The 25,096-nt window shown below is 40.9% G+C and overlaps 1 protein-coding gene across 3 annotated transcripts in view; it reads right to left on the bottom strand.

Moving 5' to 3' along the window:
- Nucleotides 1-25,096, bottom strand: part of SAMD4A (sterile alpha motif domain containing 4A) — a 222,191-nt gene that overhangs the window by 72,005 nt on the left and 125,090 nt on the right. For all 3 annotated transcript variants that reach the window (XM_043472141.1, XM_043472144.1, XM_043472143.1), the window contains exon 3: nt 15,817-16,335. In XM_043472141.1, the coding sequence (XP_043328076.1) occupies nt 15,817-16,335 (519 nt within the window). The remainder of the gene's footprint in view (nt 1-15,816; nt 16,336-25,096) is intronic.

The raw sequence follows: 25,096 nt of genomic DNA, 5'->3' as shown, positions 1-25,096 counted from the left end.
AAGGAGAAAACAATTTCTCTAGGGAAAATGGACTAGTTCATGAGAAAAGAATTACAGCTGTGGCTCCCCAAGAAACAGCCTGGCCAGGGCCAACCAGATCTCTCAGTGGTAAAAGTCATATACATAAATTTGAGTGCCTTCCTCTTAAATGAAAGGATCCTTGCTTGAGATAAAGGGTCCAAAACAAATAGAACAGTTAACTCAAAGAAGCACAGACAATGTCCGGAGCTGAAAAAGACTCCAAAACACAGCTGAAACATCTTTAGAGATATTGGAAAGGCTTGCATTCATGAAACAAGAACAGAATGCAATATGAAAGGAACACTCAAAGAACAAGAACACTTGCAATTCAAAAATAGCAAAAATTAAAAATTATGTAGTAGGTTTAGAAGATAAAGTTATAGAAATCATCTGGAAAGTGGAACAAAAAGACTGAAAAAAGTAGAGCAAAAAGATTAAAAATAAGAAAAGGAAAGTTAAGGAAACTAGAGAATCAAAAGAGAAGAGCTATTACTTCATTAAAATGGGAGAATTATTTTTTAAATTTGAGAAATTTTCCTAGAACTAAAGGAGCACGTTTTTCCATCAGGAGGGTTAGTGTAAAATCTCTCCAGAAAAAAAGAGGATTGCACTTAGACCCAGAGAGGACTTTCACAATCACTCATGGATGGTGATTATTACCCATTCTTTTAATATGAGGAAAGCAAAGCCAAGAGAGATTAAGGCATCTCTCCAAGGTCACACAGCTAGTCATCAGTAGAACTGGTATCAGTGGAATCAGTCAGACCCAGGATGGTCTGACTTCAATGCATGTGCTCTGGACTACAAGTTGATAGTGCCTGAGACCTTTCTGGACTCTGATTCTGCCATCAGTGCAATTGGCAACACTGCCAGATCCATGCTACCAGCAGGCATTCTTGAACTAGCCAAAGTATAACAGAGGAGGGAATGCTGAGAAATATGGGGTCATTTGCCCCAGCTCTCCCTGTAATCACAAAAACTAGGTGACCTCTGTGGCTCTGTGACTCATCTTGGAATTATGAGACTTGAGGGAAAGCAAACTTCTCCCAGCATCAAAGAAGACCCAACTCTGCTGGTGATGGACTTAGGGATGGGGTTCCCACTGGAATCCTCATGACTGTCATGGACTCATTTGAGGTAGAAATTTCATCAAAGTTCCCATTTGAAAGACATGGTGTTGGGAGTTTATAGATTCCTTATGATGAACATAAATCTGTGTTTCAAGCAAGTTTCAACAGCTCAGCCAAGGGCCCCAAATCTTTGCCAGTCTAGATGATTCCAAGGGGCTGAATCTAAGCTGATTGATATAAAAGAGGGAGGAGCAGAGGGTAAAGGTATTTTTCCATACCCTGTTCCCAAAATCAGGATTCTTAAGTAAATATCCCCAGAAAACATCTTGTCTTTCTCAGCCTGTGCCATTTAGGGTGCCAGAGAGGTTTCACAGTGTCAACAGCTACGGAAGTAAATCAATACCTGAAAAGAAGGAGGTGAAAAAACTGGCCTGCCGGCAAAAGCAGTCTCCTAGGTTAAGGAATTTCAGCAGCCCACCAGTTTGAGAGTTTGACCCCCTAAATGTATAAAGCTTCTTGCTCCAAAGCCAGTGCAGGGGCAGCCAAAAATACAAAACCTTGGTTAAGTATAGGAACATATCTTTGTTCTCGGCCACTTGGTAGCTGTTTTTCTAGTGTGAAGACCCAAGAAATAAAAGTGAAATCCTTTACTTGCTTTGTCCTAAGAACAAGCACTTATTTCTTGTGTTGACCTTGCTAAGGGCTTCCCTCATAGCTTAGTTGGTAAAGAATCCGAAAAGTTGGTTTCTGCAACTGCGAAAGGATGGAAGGCAGTGCACAGGCAAACATGCGGATGTGAACACGGAGATGGTCACGCTCATGACCCTGGTGTTGAGCTCCCCGAGTCGAGCGCTTTTCTCTGAGCAACTGCTTCTCCAGTACCCCATAATTAGTCTGCTCTCTGACCTGCATACAGATGGAGTGGCTGGGGAAGAGAAGTGAGAGAATAATTCTAGAAGCAGATAAAAATTATGCAGCTGTCCCTAGTGACAGAAAGAGAGATCATCACCAACAGAAAATTTGGGAAAGAACTGTGACCGTACACAGATTTATATTCTTTCTCACAAATCTCACAGTTTATAGATTCCTTATGATGAACATAAATCTGTGTTTCAAGCAAGTTTCAACAGCTCAGCCAAGGGCCCCAAATCTTTGCCAGTCTAGATGATTCCAAGGGGCTGAATCTAAGCTGATTGATATAAAAGAGGGAGGAGCAGAGGGTAAAGCCTTCAAGCAACACTTCTTCGCTTGTAAGACATCTACTTTCTCTGAGTATCGACAATACTCATTCCTGAGCTGTGGCGAGCTAGGGGACAAGGCTTACCTTGAATTTAGGGTCTACAGCTCAGGTCCCAACTTAGGGATGGGCTGACCTCAGTCACATTGTCACCCTCATACCCAAATGAGAGACATTCTTGGGAATCAGAAACTCCCAGACTTTGTAGGGGAGTCCACAGTGCTGTGAAATTCCAGGTCAATTTGGACCTACCTTGCCAAAATTAAACAAACACAAAGATGCCATTATTGTACATGTAGTGAGTGCTGACTTTTAGAATAATATTTATATATAACATTCAGTGGGGATATTGAAATTATCCTGCTAAGCCTACTAGAGTTAATAACAAGATCACAGGTACCCAATAATTTCTTGGATAATGATGAACATGTGTGAATAATCTTCTTTCTCGCAACCGATCTCCCTGAGGCCTAATGACTACTGCAAAATCCTTCCAACTTTCCAGACAACGCTGCAGTCCTGAGCTTCCTCCCAACACACCCAGTGGATGCAGACCAGGCAGCATTCTAGCTGAGCCCTCACGTACACATCTTTTCTCAGCAAGTTCTCTCTCTAGCTCCTGAAAGTATTTGGGACAGCCACATTCTCTCCGTTTAAAACACAGCTTGAGGCTGGAATTAGAACCGCCTGCCCTGCCCATCCAAAGCCACCTAAGTGTGACTTGTTAAAAACAGCAAACCCAAACCAAAAAAGTCACCTAAATCATTCTGAATTACTAATCAGAGGACTATTGCACCCATTGAAAAAAAAATTATGTGATGAAATTCTTCCAGTATTTATTTAAAAATCCTTTTACAGATTATTAACTTTGAGAATCTCAAGAACTGAGGATCTAAGAGTTCCTGCTCATGAAGACTAGAAGCCAAGACAACTGACATTCCAAATCATAGTTTTAGTCCATGGAAAAATGATTTGATTAAAAAAGATCATTTCAGGCAACTCTGAAAGAATATCCCCACTATGTAAATGATACTTGTGCATAGAATATGTTCTCTTCCATATGCTTCACCTTGATACTAACGATAGGACAGTAAGCTAAGTTTCTTAATACTTGCCACTGTCATTCTTTTTCCACAGGAATTGAGTTTCCAGGCTCTGTAGGAGTTTTGGTGCCATAGTTATTGATGCTACTCACAAATGCCTCTCGGGAAACTGGGTCTGAGGAATATACACCTAATTTATTTTGACTTGGGCATAGCAGAAGTGGTTGTGTGTGTATGTGTGCATGTTTAAATCCAAAATGGGCAGTCGCTTTTGAGAGTGCGTCCTACCGCTGTTTTCCTGCTCCCACTGTGGAGATGTTTGACTTACTGGCACAGGAAGATCAGCACCATGCCAAATATTTATCAGATCTCTTAAAACAACAGACCTTCAAGCAGTCCACTTTCTTCCAAAAAAAAAAATCCCATTCTGATGACACTGCAACCGCAGAGCAAGAGTGGATTACAGGTGGCTTGCGATGCAGGCACCAGGCAAATGAACCTGGTGATCCTCTGGTTTTCTTTTTCTTTCCTTAAGCTCAGAAAGAATAGAAAATCTACATTTGGATTCTACGTGCCATGGAGTTTTATCATCACCAAGATCTTTACCCATAATTTTTGCAAATTTTCTTTTCTTTCTGTATGACACAGACCAAGGAACTCAAGACAGTACCTTTCATATTAATAAACTCTAGTATGTTTCAAAATTACCAAATCACTCCTTTTTTTTAGTGTTATTGCTCCAGGCTAAATTACCCTGTCTTTTCTTTCAGAATATCTTTTCCCCTCTTCACTGACATTGTATCCTTTTCATTTTATAGGTATGCATGTTTTTATTTTTAACAGGTAATACACGGCACTAACACAGTACTCACTTCAAAAGGGAGAGTGAAAAACTAACCTCCCCCCACCCCTGTCAGACTTCCCAGTTCCACAGTCCAGGTAGTAATCACTGGTGTTCACATTCTTTTAAAAATGAGGGGGACCAAAATCAATCAGGTTCTCACTGACTGTGTATTTTATGATGAATATAGCAGGAGGATCTCTTCCTGGCCTTGACAGGTGCCAATTCTCTTAGACTAGCCCAGCACATTAGCTGGCATTTCATTTTCCTCCTCTGGCTCACCCCAAAGTAACAGCACTGTACAAACATCAGTGCTCTATGAATCAGTTTCTACCCCAGAAGCAGAGAAGGAAAGCACTATCAAGGATCCTTCAGGGTCATCCAACCTCATGCCTTGATAAAGAAGGACGAGTTCCTAAGAGTGCAAGAGTCCACACTGAGTTGCAGGTGGAGTGACTTGCCTAGGCAACTGACTTTTTCTTCCAAACACTCTGCACTCTTGGAACTGGCCACATTTCCCTAGCCTGTATCTGTCTCTGTTAAATCTTATTCTGGGGCTGCCCTGGTGGCCCAGTGGTTAAGAATCTACCTGCTAATGCACGGGACATGGGTTTGATCCCTGCTCCGGAAAGATCCCACATGCCATGAGGCCACTAAACCCATGCACTGCAACTGCTGAGCCAGTGCTCCAGAGCCCTGAGCCACAGCTGCTGAGCCCACTCACAACTATGGAAGCCCGAGTGCCTAGAGCCATGCTCTGCAGTAAGAGAAGCCACTGCAACGAGAAGCCTGCGTGCTGCAATTAGGGAAGAGCCCCCACTTGCTGCAACTAGAGAAAGACTGCCCACAGCAATGAAGACCCAGCACAGCCAAAAATAAACAAACAAACAAATATTTTTCTGTTACTTAACGATCATTTAAATAAATTTGAATAATACCTTTACACTTATTGCCAATTAAAAAAATTATTTCTGTTAGCAATGGATCCTGAAGAAACAAAAACAAAATTTTGCCTTATTCTTACTCTTTCTTTTTCTTCTGGTCCATTTTAAGCTATTTAGGAAGACAGACCACAGCAACAATCCTTAGGGGTGATTATATGTATTTGTGGAGGGCAGCTCTCTACAGAGCTGGCAAAGTATCTTCATTTCAATTGCGTCTATCGGAAGAGCTGTGTTTTAGAACTGCCCTAGGAGGGATGTTTCACCTGAGTTTACTGCCGAGCCTGGGTTGGGGGATGAATACCGCTTACTTGTATCAGCTTAACAACTAGTGCAGAAATAACAATAATGAGGCCTATTATTTGTTGAGCACCCCTATTGGCAAGTGCTTTATATACATTTTTCATTTAATCCTCACAACCCTAAGAAGCTCTCATCTCATCTTCACTTGCCCAATTTGCTGGACCACTCAGTACTCTCCATTCCCTTCCAACTACTCATGGATTCCCATGGCTCTTCGATGACTAGAATTTACTTGTGTACTTCTACTCCCATCAGCTGACTTGCAGGTGTACCAAAATCTATTTATCCTAGTTGTACTTGCTCTTGTAAATGAATCACTTTAAAAAGTATAACAGAAATGATGACATATGAATTACAAAAAAAGCTAACTGCTCAAAAACTTTGTTACAAGCTTTAGAAATACTCATTGTTTTACTTTTAAAAATCTACTGTTGTAATTAGCCTCCAACTAATAAAAATAAATGAGAAAAAAAAATCTACTGTTGAATTCAGTGTTGGTGAGAAAACTATGAGGTAAAAGAGGAAAGCCAGAGTCTAGAAAGAGTCTACGCTTTGTTTTTGGAAATGTCGTCAAAATTCCAGTTCCATTTTAAGGAAATCACAGACAATAATGCACCAAGGGTGTGATTTATGCACAAAAGAGCAGCCTCAGTCAGAAACTCTGTTCTCAAAGAAAGGACCATTGCACTATACAAAAGATGGCATGAAAATGGATTTACACATTAAGTTAAAATAATATGTTTAAAGTCTTAAGCCTTTACTATGATCCCCTGCTTTAAATGGCTATTGCAATGAACACATTAACTACCCACCCTGATAAAGCCAATTAAGAGGTTGCCTCAGTTCAGTTCAGTTCAGTTCAGTTGCTCAGCTGTGTCCGACTCTCTGTGACCCCATGGACTGCAGCACACCAGGCTTCCCTGTCCATCACCAACTCCCAGAGCTTGCTCAAACTCATGTCCATAGAGTTGGTGATGCCATCCAAGCATCTCATCTTCTGTCATCCCCTTCTCCTCCTGCCTTCAATCTTTCCCAGCATCAGGGTCTTTTCCAGTGAGTCAGTTCTTCTCATCAGGTGGCCAAAGTATTGGAGCTTCAGCTTCAGCATCAGTCCTTCCAATGAATATTCAGGACTGATTTCCTTTAAGATGGACTGGTTGGATTTCCTTGGAGTTCAAGGGACTCTCAAGAGTCTTCTCCAACACCACAGTTCAAAAGCATCAATTCTTCAGCACTCAGCTTTCCTTATAGTCCAACTCTCACATCCATACATGACTACTGGAAAAACCATAGCTTTGACAAGACATACCTTTGTCAGCAAAGTAAGGTCTCTGCTTTTTAATATGCTATCTAGGTTGGTCATAGCTTTTCTTCCAAGGAGCAAGCATCTTTAATTTTATGACTGCAGTCACCATCTGTCGTGATTTTGGAGCCCAAGAAAATAAAGTCTATCACTGTTTCCTTTGTTTCCCCATCTATTTGCCTACTGAAATGTATTCCCATTTTATAGATGAGGAAAGGAGGTTTAAGGTCAAGTAACTTGTCCACACTTACATACCTACTTACTGGTGAGGCCAGAATTTAAAACCAAGTCATCATACTTCAACATCACATTCTTAATTTTGATCAAGGTTGCCTCATCATTTATACTCTAAACTTGAATATCTAAAATGCCACTTATAGCCTTATAATTCTCTTTGCATTGTAATGTCTTACTGTGCAAAGGAGAAGGCTAAAGTATAAAATAATCTATTATATCTTTTTTAGTTCCATACAGATTTTGCTGGGCTCTTCCAAAAGGATGCATCTCAGGAAGGTTGGCTGTGAAACCAATTTCTAAAGCAAATCTTGTTCTCTCAGTGGCTCTAACATCTAATTGTAGCCATGGAATTTGTCTATGGGAATGGTCCAGAATTTTGGCAAAGAATGACTACCTCAGGGCATGTTGGGAGTTCTAGCCTTTCTCCATCCTCAAAAATCCTTTATAGCATTTCCCAGATTTTGGAAGTCCCCTTTCCCATCTTGATACCCTTCTCTTATTTGACTTACACCAGAGATTTCCCGAGACTGTATTTTACCTAAAGAATGTTGAGGACCAGGGTGTAGGTAGGGGGATGGCAGTGTTTAAAAGTTAGAACACATACCCTGAATTAATAGTAATTGCTTCTACTGAAATTTATCCTCATCTGTCACCGTGGAATTCAAGATTCTCATTTGCTTAATATTAATAATATCAAAGGGGCTTCCCAGGTAGTGCTAGTGGTAAAGAACCCGCCTCCCATGCAGGAGACATAAGAGAGATGGATTAGATCGTAGGTTGGGAAGATCCCCTGGAGGAGGATGTGGCAACCCACTTCAGTATTCTTGCTGGAGAATCCCATGGACAGAGGAGCCTGGTGGGCTACAGTCCATAGGGTCGCAAAGAGTGGGACACGACTGAAGTAATGAAGCACACACCACAGATTATCAAAATGTAAAGCAATCATCAATCAATTAAAAATAAGTAAATATAATTTTTAAAAAGAGAAGCTACATTCATGATATATCTTTCCTCAGTGTAACCTGAGTTTGTCCCCAGAAATCTTAAAGGTGAGAAAAGGAAAAAAAAAAAAAAGCAAGATTAAAAGATTTTTTTGGTCCCATTATTCATGGATTAAGCCTATAACTCTAACTCTAAACTCTAACTTGAGAGCTTATAACTATAAATCTTGTGAAATAATAGAAATCCTAAGACTATAGGGCTCAAAAAAAAGTCTAAAAGAAGCCAGCCTGTTCATCTCCTTCCTCCCCTCTTCCAGGCTAGTCCAATTTAAGCCATTTATTCCAGCCAGAATCCATCCTATTTTTGAAGTACGGTGGGGAATTAGAAACACCACTGCCTTCCTCTGTAGCTCATCTAGTGTTTAATAAATAACTCTCACTGTCATTAGAGTCTAAAAAAATCCTTGCGAACAGGGGCTGGATGGCACATCCTCATGAACCAAGGCACATGTACCAAGAAGGTCTTTGACTTTTCCCAAGCTGTGGGATCTCTGATGCACAATAAAACAAGCAGGCTTCTTTCTTGCTTACTACAGTGTTTTGTTTTTTTTTTTTTCTGATTTTTTCTTCCCAAGTCCCAAAAAACAAACACTAGACACAGGGAGGAAAAGCAAGGTCCTGTAAAACCTTTGGACTCTTGGAAACGGGCAAAGGATCAGGCGGTGGCAATACTGGGTCCTCTGAGATATCACTGAGCCATCTTCACAATGTAGCATCAGGAAGGCCAGGGCCATATTTAAAAAAAGGTTCCCCCAAAGGGAAGGAAGCTGAAGCTAAAAATATATCATGCCAGCTGTTACAAATGCTTCTCAAAGGAAGCAAAGCAACTAGAGTTACCTCTTTGAAGAGCAAATGAGGGGTTAAGGAAATAATGGAATTTTTCAGTTGCATGCCAGGTTGGCTACATTTTGGGGAGGAAGAAATTTTCCACTGAGAAAGAAAAATCTGTTGTTAAAAAGACAAAATAATTCCATGAAAATTTAAAAAGGAACTCCAGTAACACCAGTGGCTCCGAAGGCTTAGGTGGAGATAACCTACAGCCAGCAAGACAGAAGTGAGATCTCCAAGCCTTGTGCCTCTTTTCAGCTTCCAGGAGGCCACTTGCCAAGACCTCTTCTTATTAGACCTTCCGAAAGCTGAGTGGTCTCTCTCCTCCCTTTGAATATGTGTCCTGAAGGTTTTTTACAGGCTAGTTGGAATGAGTTTGAAGTAGACGGTGGCCTTGTAAGAAAATGAGAAGAGCAGAGGGAAAAGGAAGGACTTGAGCCAAATGAGTATTTTTGAAACAGCTGGCCTGGGCTGCCTAAGGGGCTGGTGGAATTGAAAGATTTTTTTTTTTTTTTCAATTGCAGATTCAGGGTTCCCAAAGGAGCCAATTTTCCTGAGATCTACATCACCTCTACTTTTTACCTTGCCTGATGAAGTAGTTTTGTTTTAGGTATTGGCTCCCTGAGGCCTAAGAGCCACCTTTCCATTAAGGGATGGACCCTAGACCCCACAAGAAGGTCGAGAAACAGGATCAAAGCCCAAGAAATATCCAGTAGGCCCCAGTAGTTTTTACTTTGTAACTTTCAATTTTGAAATAATTACAGATCCATAAGAAACTGCAAAAATACTACAGGGAGAGGTCCCATGTACTCATTCCCCCAGCATTGTCCAAGGTGACATTTTACACAACTGTAGTGTGTTAACGAAACTAGGAAACTGACACAAACATAATACTGTTAATGAGACTACAGACCTTACTCAGATCTCAGCAGATTTTGTACACACTATTTTCTTTGGTATGAATTTGTGCATCTTATCACCTGTACAAATGCATATGACCACCTCCACAATTAAGATCACAGTATGTTACTAAAGGTCTATTAGTACTGAGATCAAGTTGGTAACATGTCACAAAGAAAGAAGGAGTAATGATAAATGTCACTGTGAGGATGATGACAGAATGCTAAATGATCAATATTATCACTAAATATTTAGTGAATTCCCAAGAACACTTTCTCCTATATTTTGGAAATTTGATAATTTCACGAACATCTGTGTAGTGAGCCCAGGAATTTATTAAGTCCCTACTGCTGAGCAAATGTTTCTGGCAGGGCAGGCAGACAGGCTTCAGCTCACATACCATCTCTTACTGAATTATAGTGGCTGCCTTGAGGGGCATACTGAGGAGGATGTGGAGGCCACATCTGGGCTTAGCAGGACACAACCATTATCTAAGAGATGCTCTACCACGGGAGAATGGCAACTGAATACGTGCCAGGAATTTGCCATCTCCAATATTTCTGTGACTTTTTGAGGGTGTTCTAGGTGTGAGGAAAGAGGGATAAAGAGGATAAAACCCCTGTTCCCAAGGGGTTCATAATCAGGAAGGGGAGGCAAAGATGTCAACCAAGAACTGGAACACAAAATGCTTGCTATATGGGTCAGTGCAAAGCGAGCATACTTGGGGCATATGACTTAGATGGTCTGTGACATTGGTCAAGTTATTTAGCTTCTCTGTGCCTTAGTTTCCTCATCTGTCAAATGGGGATAACAATATTAGCCACATCATGGAGCTACAAAAGTTCAATGAGTTAATATTTATGTAAAGTGTTTTGAAGAGTACCCAGCATGTAGTAAACATTATGCAGTGGTTACTGTTAATTTACTTTTCATAACCTATGGTACTAAATTTTTTTAATGTGTAGCTTTTATTATTATAAAAGTCAACTGAGGTTAATAAAAAGAAATACTGAGATTCCAAGCTGTACCATGAGAATGTAGATGAAGTGGGCAGCTCAGATGGAGCATTCTGGAATAATTTTTGCAACCCAAAGTTTCTGAGTTTTTACCTCAGATGAGGCTAGCAAAGGTTGGCATGTTTTTAAACCCAAATGTAAAGCATGCTAAGAAAAATCAAGTATTATCAACAGTTTGAATGAAAACAAGCTCCTTTCATCTGTAACTGCAGCACATAGTTTTCCCCCAGGTCAAAGTCCACCAGCGAAGAGTAGAAAATGGTTAGAAAGTCAGTCTGGGGCAATGGAGGTGGCACTGACCTCTATACAGCAGAATTCTGTGGGCTCTTAAGAAAACCTGGATGGTTCTTTTCCTGGAAGATTTACTTTTTCTATAGAAGACTTGACACAGAAAGAAAACTTAGAAGTGCTAAGGCAGGCTCCAGGCATGCTGTATTTGGAATTGCTTGTGACGGCCAAAACAAAGTTGACTAAGACTTGTATATAATTTGTGACAGCCAATACCTTGGTCCCACAGACTCATGATGAAGAACCTGCACATTCTTGCTCTCAGTCATCAGACCCCTGAGAAGCCTTAAAAAGAGAGCTAGGTACTGAAAGCAGATTCTTCCCTCTCGTCTAAAACACCTTGATGCTATCCAAAATGGTGCCTCATAGACTCTCAATGGTCCCAACTCATTCCTCTCTTATCTCATGGAGGACAAAGCCCAGCTCAAACCTCCTATGAGATCTCATTTAACTTCTGCAGTCACTAAAAGGCACTCTCTCCTCTGTATAAATGGATAAAAATAGGTTGATTCTTATTAAATTAGGGCATAGTTTTTGCCTCCTACTCTTAGTCTCATCTTAATCCCTTCCTTCAACAACCTTCTATCTATTTTTTAATGCATCATTTTCTTCATCTCAATGTGCAAGCACCTTCTCAAAGTCAATATACATGGAAAATCAAGCTTATAGCTAGTTTATTGCCTCTTATCTCATTGGAATCACTAACTCAACTGTCTTCATCCCTTAAATGCCTATCATGTGTGAAGCACTTCCAATTGATCTCTAAGATCTCTTTTTTTCCCAGTGGTAGTTATTTTATTTAGTGGTAGTTGGCAAGGTGCTTTTTGCCTGTGTCCCCTCTGACTCTCTGTTTCCTCTTCTTCCTGGGCACACAGCAAGATCTACCACTTCCCTTGCTATCAGACGTGACCATGTGACGCAGTTCTAGCCAATGGGATGTGAATGAAGGTGATCTGTCCATGAAATATTCCCAAGAAGACCTCCCCCATCTCTTTCTCCTTCCTGTGGTTTGACAAGCCTGGTCACTTTGGGCTACATGTGGTGAAGACGGCAGAGACATGAGACAGAAAGAGCCTGGGTTAATGAATAACTGCTTAGAAGAATGTCACATGTCAATCAGGGACACCTGTTCTGGACTTTACATTAGTCAAAAACAAACTTTTTTGTGGGTTGGTTTCTTTTAGCAGCAAGGACTACCCCAAGAGATCAATGAAGGGTCCATTCTCATAAGATCTCTCTCTTGATAAATCCAATGATCACTTCTTGGTTCTCATTTTATTGGACCTATCAGTAGCATTTGAGTCACTTTTTCCTACTTGAAATCTTTTCTTCATTGCCTTGCCACACACACACACACACACACACACTTGACTTTTCTCCAACTTCAGTGGTTTCTCCTTGATTTGCTGCTTCTTCCCCCTTTCCCCAGTCTTCATGATGATGTGCTCAGGCTCAGTCCCCAGTCTTCTCTATTTGCATCTCTACCATGGTGATCTTATCTCATAGTTTCATAATTTTAAATACCACCCATGTGCTGGTAACGCCCAAAGGTCTATCTTAGGTCAGTCTTCTCTCCCAAACTGCATGCTCATATATCCAACTGCTTACTAGACATCTCTGATTGTCTAACAGATGTATAAAGTCACCATACAGGACACTGAACTTCCAACATTTTTGTAAGCAAAAAACCCTGGAGTCATTCTTGAATTCTTCCCCCGACAACTCATTTATTCTGTCAGGAAATCCTGTTGGCTGTACTTTCAAAACACATCTAGACTTCTCCCCCTCCTACTGTGGCCATCCTGGTCCAAGTAATCAATATCTTGCCTGGATTACTGCAATCGTCTCTTAACTAGTTTTTGTGTTTCTGTCCTTGCCCTGGTATAATCTATTCTTAACACAGCACCAAAATAATCCCCTTAAAACATGAGCCAGATCACATCACTCATTTGCCAAAAACCCTCTGAGGGGGTTGCTTAGAGCAAAAGTCAAAGTCCTTGCAACAACCCACAATACCCAGCACGATCTGTCCCTCCCCATTACCTCTGCAACCTCTACCATGGCTGTCTACCTCACTCACTCATTTTTAGCCAACAACCTTGTTTGTTTTTTCCCAAACAAGCTGGCACTCTTCTATCTTGTGATCTGAATCCTTAAGGCCAAACCATTTTCTGTTGCACTGAAATGGTCATAGCATATCCAAGTCCCCCTAGACCACTCTGCATGGCCTGGGCTCAGGAAAAGTACAATGTAAATGAGCACAGAGTCTGGGGAGGGCAGTAAATGCTAGAGCTTTGCTTTTCATGGTCTTACCCAGTCCCTCTCATTCATTTAGCAGACACTTACTGAGTGCTTACTGTTGCCAGCCCTGGCCAGGGCATTCACATACATAATCTTATTTACCCTCACCACAACCCTCGCAGGTAGATATCATGAATGTTTCCATTTTGCAAGTGGTGACCTTGCTCAGAGAGGTGAAGTAACTCGGTGGAGTTGTAGGTAGCTAATTGCAGGTCTGAGATTTGGACCCAAGAAGCAGTGACACCAAAATCTTTTTTCTGTTCACTTTGCCAAGCTGCCTCCTAGGTGCTCAGGAGATATTTGATAGAAGCGTTGAGTGAATGAATGACCCAAAGGACTGCAGTTTGGATAAGCACAATCTAGCCATTATCGGCAATGCAGAGGAGTAAAGCAATGACATTAAGGTTTTGTTTAAGAGATGTTCTTAAAAAAAAAAAAAAAAAGATGTTCTTAAAATACAAGTGTTTGAATGAAACTTTCTGGAGGAAAGATCTGAGCTCTTATCTTCTTTACTGATGCTCTGGAAAAAGGTCTCTAATTCCTTTTGTAATATGTAGTCTTTTTTTTTATAATATGTAATATTACATCTTTTGTAATATGTAATATTTTTCTAATATGTAATCTAGTTATCTTCTTAAACCTCCAAGTTCTTTTCAGCTCAAGTATTACACTGGATTCAAAGGCCTAGGAGACCATGACAAGCATCTAAGCATTTCCTTCCCATCTGCTGGGCTTGGTAGCCACAGTGAAATATAAAAGTGACAATCTGATAACCATCTCAAATGCACTAATCTTATCAAGACCTGACAAAAATGTGTTACATCAGCAGAGATGGAAATGTGATGACCCCAGACTAATTGCACGATGGACGACAGAAAACTCAACCCCTTAAAATACAAAAGACCAAGTTTTGAGAGGGCCGGCAGCTAGCTCAGAGCTGCCTAACTATCTCTCCTAACTATCAAAGAATTTTGAAACAATTACTAGATTCTGTCACTAACCCAGGAAACTCGAGCCAAGAAGCTCTGTAGTCTCAGCCTGCATGTGTCTGTTTGAATAGTTCAAGCCATCACTTTCCATCACACGGAGTTAGTGAAACTGTTTCCTAGATTACTAGTCTGTGAAAAAAAACTGTCACAGAACCTCTTACACAATAAATTAATGATGCAATAATCACCTAATTCCCCAAATATGCAAGTTATCAATATCTAAATGTGAAAATGGACAAAAGAATTTTAAAACCTTGTGTTGTGGCATTATCAAAGCAGTCTGTTAAGTATTTCTTTGATTATTTCACTGAAGTACTGTTTCAATCAATGTAGTGAAAATTCCACACATTTACGCATTTAAGAAAGCCATTTAAAAAGGCCCATTAGCCCCAAGATCCATGTGGAGGCAGAGGCCAAGAAGCTGTCACTGCCAATTCTTCATACTCTCAGATCTTTTCATTGGGGGTTCCTGTCTGTTGACAGGCACACACAGTCTAACTGCGAAAGCTTTTCCCCAAGAAAGTTATCTCGGGCCTGACGCCGCCTTCAGAGAGACATGCAGACTGGCATCAGGGAATTCTCTTTAGTGGTGGGCCACGCTCCCACGCAGTCACTTTATAGAAGTGCCAGTAGCATGCGTGCCCCTTTGCTCAGCCTAAGTGGGGAGCCACAGAGAGCCACCAGACCCAGGCCAGGTCCCATCTGTGGGCAGAGCACTTTCCTTTAGTGTCCAAAGAGCAGAGGGCTGCCCTCTGCTCTCCCCTCTGGCAAAGCCATTCCTGCCCCACCTCTCCTAAGGGGTTAGACTGAGCGAGAGAAGGCCACAGCATCCACACCAGGCCACAGACAGAGCAGCATTCTCAGTTAGCAAACCTGCTCCCCCTGGTCAGGAGGAAAAGTGACCCTGACAACCGGGGATTAAGACAAGGAGATGCAAGGGAGGGAACATTCCAGGGTGAAATTTTAAAAAAAAAAAAAAGAGAGAGAGAGAAAGAAAGGAAGGGGGAAAAAAAGAGAGAAAGAAAGGAAAAGAAAAAAAAAAAGAAGTGGAAAAAGAAAAGAAAATGCACAAAGCCCATGAGGCTGTCTGGTTAAACATGGGTTAGAATCAGGTATAGAGCATCACACGGGAACTCAATGTCTTGGCAAATCCAAAAACCCCAGGTAAAAGGTACTGGGTGAAGGCATTTCTGTTTGTGGAAAGCGGAAGTTTCCTTCTTTCACCACTTAATCTTGTATTTAATTTTTTTTTCTTTTTGGTCTATTTGTAACCCAAATTTAAACCATCAATCATTTTTACCTGCCCAGGATTTTTCTGTTTCAGGAGTCGAAAGAACAACAAACACGGGGTCCAAAGAGCCCTTTCCCGCAGCCAATTCCAATCAGCCCTTCTCTCCCAGGGTTACGGGGTGCCCAGAGCATACATTCCCAGCAGGACATGCCACACACAGCAAGTCACCAAACCAGACTGCACTAAAGGGCTTCCGGGGGACTTACTTGTACTTGTGCTGGTTCCAATCGTATTGATTGTGGTGGGGACGGATGAAGATGAGTAGAGGGGCACGTGGCCATTCTCACACCCCAGACTTTTGTCCTGCCAGTTGGAGGCGCTGATGCAAATCCCAGAATCCCGAGAGTTCTGCCACCCATTAAGCTTGTCATCGGAGTTCTGTCTTTGGTGATAGTAGTGCGTCTGCCCATAATCCACAGAGTCCGAGCGGCCTCGGTTCTGGCCACCAAAGCTGGTCGACGTGCGGTCTTCCAAGTGGTTCAGCCACATGGCCAAAGCACTGCGGTCTTCCAACGAAGTGGCCGGATGGATCAAAGCATAGGACAGCAGCTGCCTGCTCTCCTCGATGTGCTGGTTGTGTTCAATGGAGTGTGCCAGGATTTTGGGCAGCAGTTTCATATACTCTACTTTTGCGTCGAGGTTTCCTGGCTTCAGCAAAGGCAGGTGAGTTAACAGGAGGGAAATCACTTTATCCTTGGATTCCTGTTGCCATTGGTTAATGATTCCTGAAAAGGAAAATAGGCAGGGCAAATAAGCAAATACACCTACCATGGCACCAAGTGCCACACTGTATGAAGAGAATTTCTGGGGACTGGAGTCTCAATCTAGGTACCCCGGCTAAATTTTCTCAAAACAGCCTCTGCCTCGAGTGGAGAACTGACCTGAGGTTGTCAAGGGGCACTGACTTCAGTGAAACACTTAACGCTCTGAGATGTCTGGGTGCTCAATCTAACTCTAATGCAGGTCTCCAAAGAGGCTATGACCACTTTGGTACAAATGAATACAATTTACAGCTATTTTATTTCTTAGGAAAGTCTAGGCATACCCTCAGGTAGGGGAATAAGGAATAAGAAAATCTCCATGGAAAAATGAGTATAATTAAGGGTCCATATTGTAGAGTCCTCAAAGGCAAGGCTGCTTTCCCTTCCCTAGACATCCCTGGAAAGTGGCTGGAGCCCTGGCAAGGGCATTTGTGTGAAGTGGGTAAAACCTTCTAGATGGAGAAATCTATCAGGAAAAGAAAGATGCCCCTCATGTGGGTGAAGCCTGCACCTTCCTCATGAGAAGCTGACTCAGAAACCAACTGTGATCTCAAAGCTAGAATCAACAATGGACCCAAGATGGGTCCAGTGGCATCTCTGATCACACATGCTAAGCAAGCTATTTTTCTGCAAGTATAGAAGATCTGTGTGGTTATCTTCATTATGGTAAAATTTACTTTTAAAATATACTTAATGTTTACCATTGTAACCATTTTAAGTGTACAGTTCTGTGGCATTAAGTACATTTACACTGTGGTACAGCCATCACCACTATCTACATCCAGATCTTTTTTGTCTTCCCAAACTGAAACTCCATATCCATGAACCACTAACTCCTCATTCTCCATACCCACAACCCCTGATGACCATTATTCTACTTTCTGTCTCTATATATCTGACTACTCTAGTTACCTCATGTAAATTGGGTAAATTGGGTTGGCCAAAAAGTTCATTCAGATATTTCTTAAGATCTTATGGAAAAACCCAAATGAACTTTTTGACCAACCCAACAGTATTTGCCCTTTTATGACAAGAATATTGCACTTAGCATAATCTCTTCAAGGTTCATCCATGAGAATGTTCTCAACACTCTTAAAAGGAATTCCTCTTATTCCTAACTACTCAAAACATAAACTTCTTGCCTTTAGGTAAACATGGATTACCTAATGGTAATGTTAGTAACATGGAGTTACTAATCAGGGGCTTCCCAGGTGGTACCAGTGCTAAGAATCCACCAGCCAATGCAGCAGATGCAAGAGACATGGGTTAGATCCCTGGGTCAGGGAGATCCCCTGGGGAAGGAAATGGCAAACCACTCCAGGATTCTTGTCTGGCAAAAATCCCATGGACAGAGGAGCCTGGTGGGCTACAGTCCATGGGTTGCGAAGAGTTGGACACAACTGAACACATACACACACAAACATGGATTAACAGTACACTTTGCCTTTGAGAAGTAGTTTGCTCTGCAGACTGATAGTTATCCATGGGACCTGGGATGATAGGATGTCATTCCTAATACCTAAAGACTCGAACTCTGGCCCACTGATGACTCTATAAGGGCTAGAGCTTTCACAAAGTATCTGCAAGGTTGAAAAGGCATTTCTGGAATTTAGCAGAAGGGCTTCATAATTCTAGTGAGGCACAAATACATCAGACCAAGCTCAAGAATCAGTGTTGACCATGAGCTACAAATGCACCAGCTGCGAATGATAAGGCCTCTCAAGACGAAGGGATATATTCAAAGAACAGTATCAAGGGAGGAAGGCATGGTATGTCATAAAAGAATGTGGGCTTCAGAGTCAGGCACACAAATCCCAGCTCTGCCACTTAATTAAGGCAATGGAACTTTGGTAAGTTCCTCAACCTCTCTGAGCCTCAACTCTCTCATCAGTCAAGAGTGCTACCAACAGCACCTGCCCCTCCTTGTGTTACAGGATTAAATGAGGTAATGTAACAAAAAGACCACAGTCAAGTACTTGATGATAGAAATAATTCCTTCTATTTGTCTCTGCCTTAGTCAGGCCCATGTTAGAGTCATGTTGGGTGGTTTCCGATACCAAGTTTTAAAAATAATAGAGGCCAGAGATGATCCAGGAAAGGCCAGTAACTATTATCAGAATTGATACAAAGCTACAGTAATCAAGACAGCATGGTATTGGCACAAAAACAGACATATGGATCAACGGAACAGAATAGAGACCTCAGAAATAAACCCACACCCCTACGGTCAATTAATCTTCAACAAAGGAGGCAAAAATATACAATGGAGAAAAGACTATCTCTTCAGCAAGTGGTATTGGGAAAGTTGGACAGCTGCATGTAAATCAATGAAGTTAGAACATGCCCTCTTACCATACACAAAAATAAACTCAAAATGGCTTAAAGACTTAAACATAAGGCATGATAACATAAAACTCCTAGAAGAGAATACAGGCTAAACATTCTCTGACATAAATCATCCAGTGTTTTATTAGGTTAGTCTCCCAAGGCAATAGAGTAAAAGCAAAAATAGACAAATGGGACCTAATCAAACCTACAGCTTTTGTACAGCAAAGGAAACCATAAACAAAACAAAAAGACAACCAACGGACTGGGAGAAATATTTGCAAATGATGTGACTGACAAGGGCTTAATTTCCAAAATACACAAGCAGCTCATACAACCCAATAACAAAAAACAAACAACCCAATTAAAAATGGAAAGAAGACCTAAATAGACATTTTTTCAAAGAAGACACACAGCAGAACAACAGGCACTTGAAAAGATGCTCAACATCACTAATTATGAGAGAAATGCAAATCAAAACTACAATGAGGTACCACCTCCCCCAGGAGAAGTGCCATCATTAAAAAAGTCTACAAATAACAAATGCTGGGGAAGGTGTGGAGAAGAGGGAACCTTCCTATACTGTTGGTGGGAATGTAAGTTGGTGCAGCCTCTCTGGGAAAGAGTATGGGGATTTCTCAAAAAACTGAAAATAGAGTTGCCATATAACCGAGCAATCCTACTCCTGGGTATATGCTTGTACAAAACTATAATTCAAAAAAAAATACGTGTACCCTTAAGCATAGCAGCACTATTCACAATAGCCAAGACATGGAAACAACCTACATGTCTATCAAATGATGAATGGATAAAGATGTGGTACATATACACAACAGAATACTACTCAGCCGTAAAAAAGAATGAAATAATGCCATTTGCAGCAACATGGATGGACTCAGAGATTGTGATACTAAGTGAAAGGCAAATACCATATGATATCACTTATACGTGGAATCTAAAATATGACACAAATGAACTTACATAGAAAACAGAAAAAGACTCAGAGAACAGACTTCGAGTTGCCAAAGGTGAGGAGGAGAAGGGTGGATTGAGAATTTGGGATTAGCAGATACAACTTTTATATATGGAATGGATAAACAACAAGATCCTATTGTATAGCACAGGAAACTATATTCAATATCCTGTGACAACCCATATGGAAAAGAATATGAAGAAAGAATGTACATGTAGGTAAAACTGAACCACTTTGTTATACAGCAGAAATTAACACAACATTGTAAATCAACTACCCCTCAATAAAATAAAATTTAAAAAAATTATCAGAGTTGGAAGAGGTAGAAAGTGAAAAGGTGAAAAATAATGGGGTTATTGAGCTTATAACTGAATATGAAGAGATGCTTTACTTTGTTCAAGTAGGGATTTCATAAGGAGATAGACAGTCAACTACTTGAAACAGAAGTCTTCAAACTGAAGCATGAGAGAAAAAGATTGGATGTGGAGAGTAAGTGAAGTGCCAGGATGACAAAAGACTCAGAAGAGCCGCCAAGGAAGGCTCTACAACTTCCATCTTGGGGGCTTGAAGAACAGAGATAGATGCTCCAGCAAAGCACAGTCAGACAGAAATAGAATGCAAGCCACATGTGTAACTGAAAATTTTCCAGTATTAAAAGGGGCCTTCCCTGGTGGCTCAGTGGTAAAGAATCCTCCTGCCAGTGCAGGAGATGCAGGTTTGATCTCTGGGGCGGGAAGGTCCCCTGGAGAAGGAAATGGCAAGTCACTCCGGTATCCTTGCCTGGGAAATCCCACGGACAGAGGAGCCTGGCAGGCTATAGTCCATGGGGTCACAAAAGAGTCAGACATGACGTAGCAACTAAACAACAACAACAACAGTATTAAAAGAATAGTAAAAAGAGGAGATGAAATAAATTTTAATGATATATTTTATTTAACCATTATACAGTTATATATATCACTATATTATTATTTCAACTTGCAATCAATATAAAATTATTGATGAAACATTTTGTATTCTTTTCTTTGTACTAAGTCTTCAAAATCCTGGGTATACTTCATATTACCAAAGGCAATCTACAGATTCAGTGCAATCTTTATCAAAATACCAATGAAATCTTCACAGAACTAGAACAAATAATTTTAAAATTTGTATGGGAACACAAAAGACCCTGAATAGACAAAACAATCTTGAAAAAGAACGGAGCCAGAGGACTCATACTCCCTGACTTCACGGTGGGCAGGCGTGCTAAGTCACTTCAGTAGTGTTCAACTCTGTGCAACCTTATGGACATGTAGCCCCGCTGGCTTTTCTGTCCACGGGATTCTCCAGACAAGAATACTGAAGTGGGTTGCAATGCCCTTCTCCACTCTAGCTTCAGACTATACTACAAAGATACAGTAGTCAAAAAAGTATGATACTAGCACAAAAATAGACACATAGATCAATGGAACAGGATAGAGTCCAGAAATAAACCCATGCACATATGGTCAATTAATTTACAACAAAGGAAGCAATAATATACAACGGAGAAAAGACACTCTCTTTAATAAGTGGCACTGGAAAAACTGGACAGCTACATGTAAAAAAATGAAATCAGAACATTCTTTAACATTGTATGCAAAAATAAACTCAAAATGGATTAAAAACCAAAAATGTAAGACCAGAAATGATTAAACTCTTAGAAGAAAACCTAGGCAGAACACTCTTTGACATAAATCACAGCACTATTTTTTCTGGATCCATCCTACAGCAGAGGAAATACAAGTGAAAATAAAATACACAGGACCTAATTAAACTTCTGCAGAGCAAAGGAAACCACTGACAAAATGAAAAGACAACCTACTGAATGGGAGAAAATATCTGCAAATGATGTGACCAATAAAGGGTTAATTTCCATATATATGTATACACACACACACACACACACACACACACACAGAGTTCATACATCTCAACATCAAAAGAAATTAAAAAATGGACAGAAGAACTGAATAGACATTGTTCCATAGAAGAAATACAAATGGCCAACAGGCACAAGAAAAAATGCTCAATACTGCTAATCATTGGGGAAATGTAAAAAAACACCACAGTGAGATATCACCTCACACCTGTCAGAATGGCTATCATCAAAAAGACTACAAATAACCAAAGTTGGTGAGGGTGTGGAGAAAAGGGAATCCTTGTACACTGTTGGTGGGAATATATACTGGTGCAGCCACTATGGAAAACAGTATGGAGCTTTCTCAAAAAACTACAAATAGAACTACTATATGATCCAGAAATCCTACTCTTGCATATATATCTGAAAAAAAAAACACCCAAAAACAGTAATTTGAAAAGATACATGCACAATGTGCACAGAAGCATTATTTACAGTTTTCAAGGTGTGCAAGCAATCTAACTGTTGATCAACAGACTAATGGATAAAGAAGGTGTGGTGTATATACAATGGAATACTACTCAGCCATAAAAAAGAATGAACATGGGTGGACTTGGAGGGTATTATGCTAAGTGAAATAAGTCAGACAAAGAAAGACAAATACTGTGTGCTATTACTTGTATGTGGAATCTTTAACAGGACAAACTAGTGAATATTAGAAAAAGAAAGCAGACTCAGATATGGAGAACAAACTTGTGGTTACCAATGGGCAGAAGGAAGGGGAAGGGGGAGTACAGGGGTAGGAGTTTAAAAGGTGCAAACTATTATGTGTAAAATAAGCTACAAGAATATCTTATACAACACAGGGAATATAGCCAATATTTTATAATAACTATAAGTAGAGTGTGAACTTTAAGAATTGTGAATCAATCTATTGTACACCTATAACTTACACAATATTGTACATCAACTAATTTTTTTTTTAATCCAAGGTGTACTCTGCCACTGACAGCACATCTCAGCTTGGGTTAGCCACAGCTGAAATGCCCAGAGGCCATGTGTGGCTGGTGGCTGCTAAATTGGCCAGCACAGGGCTAGAGACATTCAGATGGGGAAGGGGGGTGGGAGGGCACGAATGACCTCACCAGGTCCCTTCAAGGTTCCTGACTCTATATTTAGCAAATTGCCACCTGATGCAAGACAACCCGTGCATTCCAGTAAGTATATAGCCTTTCTTTTAAAGTTGCTCTAGGAGATGAAGAAATCACCAATGCTAATTTTCTCATCGATACATTTCCAGCAAACACCTGGCATGTTTTAAATTATGGATATGCTTAGGATGAAGATAAAGTCTATTCGTTAAGCCCAAGGAATTGAAGAGTCACTGGCAAGCAAAAGGGCCTGAGTAGAAGGTGAATCTATGCCTGATGCCAACGTTGATCACATGTAGCCAGTGTATACCCTGGAAAATGGATGTTTAAAAATGAAATCTGGGAACAAACTTTAATACAAATCCATGAGGCTAAGTAAGGAACTCCCTAGCTTTTTGTGAGGTCACTTCCCTGTTTGGGTAGTCTACCCTTCCACAAAAGGTCAGCCTAAAAAAAAAAATCAGAAACAAAAACAAAATGGAAATAGGACTCAGAGTACAAACTGAACCTCTGATTTCCATGTAAGCCCGCTCTGCCAGGGATTAGCCTGGGATCCAGGGGAGGAACAAGCACAGCAAAGAGGAAAAGAAAACCAAAACCTGCTGACCCTGGTCCCTTCCAGGCCCGAAATGCTTCTTTTTCTACCTTTGGGACAGGGCTGCTTGGATGCCGTGGGGCTATGGCATGGCCAAGGAGACAACTATGACTTTTATTTACTGCCTCTGGGAACATGGACATATGATGGCCTTCCGACGGCCAATGGATCAGACTGTTTTTGCCGCTGCTCCAGCTGCGATGTTGACAGCTAACAGTACTCAAAGTTTTCTATGCGCTAGGCACTCTTCGAAGCTCTGTGTATGCAATTCCTCATTTAATCCTCAAATGAAGCTTCTGAGACAGGTCCTATTACAGCCTTACTTTATAGATGGGGACACAGAGGCACAGAGAGGTCAAGTAACCTGCCTCAGGTTCTCCAGCTAGTGAGGAGGCAGAATGAGGTATGCAAATTAGCATAAAGATACATAATGACTATCATGCTCGAGGAGCTTGGCTATAAGCTAAATACATTAATATTTATAACACATAACTAATTATATACTACATATATAATTATATACTGCATATATAATTATATAATAGATATGTAATTATATAATACAGTAAAATATAATTATATAGCATGCAATTACATATGAATCATTTATGTGTGAATTATATTTACAAATATAATAATGGAGAAACATTAAAAGAATACATGAATCAACAAGAGTTGGGTCAGCTGTGGAAGTATAGAAAAAAAGAAGTTACAGAGGATTTTGGGGTTTTAAAATATGTCCACTATGTCTCTGACAGTCCTTTCCAAAAGGTAGAGCCAATCAACTCCTTCTAGATGCAGGCTGTAGTTAGTGAATCACTTCTATCCAATGGAATGTATTAATAGCAGAAGCAATAGGGTGTGACTTCACGGATTGGGTTATAAGCGGCATTGCAGCTTTTCCCTTGCTCTCTCTTGGGTTAGTCACTCTGGGGGGAGCCAGTGGCCATGTTGGGAGGAAACTCAAGCAACTCAATAGGGAGGGAGGTCTGATGGGAAGGAACTAAGTCCTGCTACCAACAGCAGTACCAACTTGGAAACTGAATTCTTGGCCCCAGCGAAGCCTTCAGGTGATTATATACCAGAGAACATCTTGAAGGACCCTGAGTCACATTCCTGATCCAGAGAAACTGTGTGATAACACATTTATTGTTGTATTAACATTAAGCTTCTAATTTTGGGGTAAAGATAACTAATACACCTATCCAAGTGCCCCTCTAGGAAAAAGGAAGTTTTAGCCCTTTGGCTTTGAGTAGTTCTGTCCTTTGAGGAAAGTCATCCTCATTCTGAGCTGGACTCTTCATGAAGCTCATCTGTTGCCACTAAACGCTCCCCTCACTGTGTCCCTCATCCTGGTTATCCGCTCACCAAATAACCTCTTGACTATGATAGCACTCCAGGTACCTTCAGGGAGAGGATGAACTGATCATACAGATGAGGGATTTCTAGATTCCATGAGGATGATGATTTTTCAGGGCAACTTAACAAGTGGTTTCTGATTATGATGTGTCTTCCCGTGGAGCCCTTCCTGTGCTGATTATATGGACTGTGAGTACATCTTGTCCCTCTGAGTACATGAGGTCCCTCCTCATGGCCCAGGGTCTACTCCCCTGCTTTCTAGGTAGTACTGAGTCAACCTCTCAGGGGAGGATCCCCAGGTGCTAACAAGAGAGAGAATCTCCACCTTCAAATAGAAGCCAAGCAGGCATGCAGGGACTTGGGACAGGAATGGCAGGTCCTGACCGGTTGCCCACTGGCCTTCTTTGTAGCATACACACCACTTTCCAGGGAAAAGGGGC

The sequence above is a fragment of the Cervus canadensis genome, chromosome 6 (assembly GCF_019320065.1).
Source record: "Cervus canadensis isolate Bull #8, Minnesota chromosome 6, ASM1932006v1, whole genome shotgun sequence".
NCBI lineage: Eukaryota > Metazoa > Chordata > Mammalia > Artiodactyla > Cervidae > Cervus > Cervus canadensis.
The sequence above is the reverse complement of the archived record's forward strand: the minus strand, read 5'-3'. Positions and strand labels throughout refer to the sequence as shown.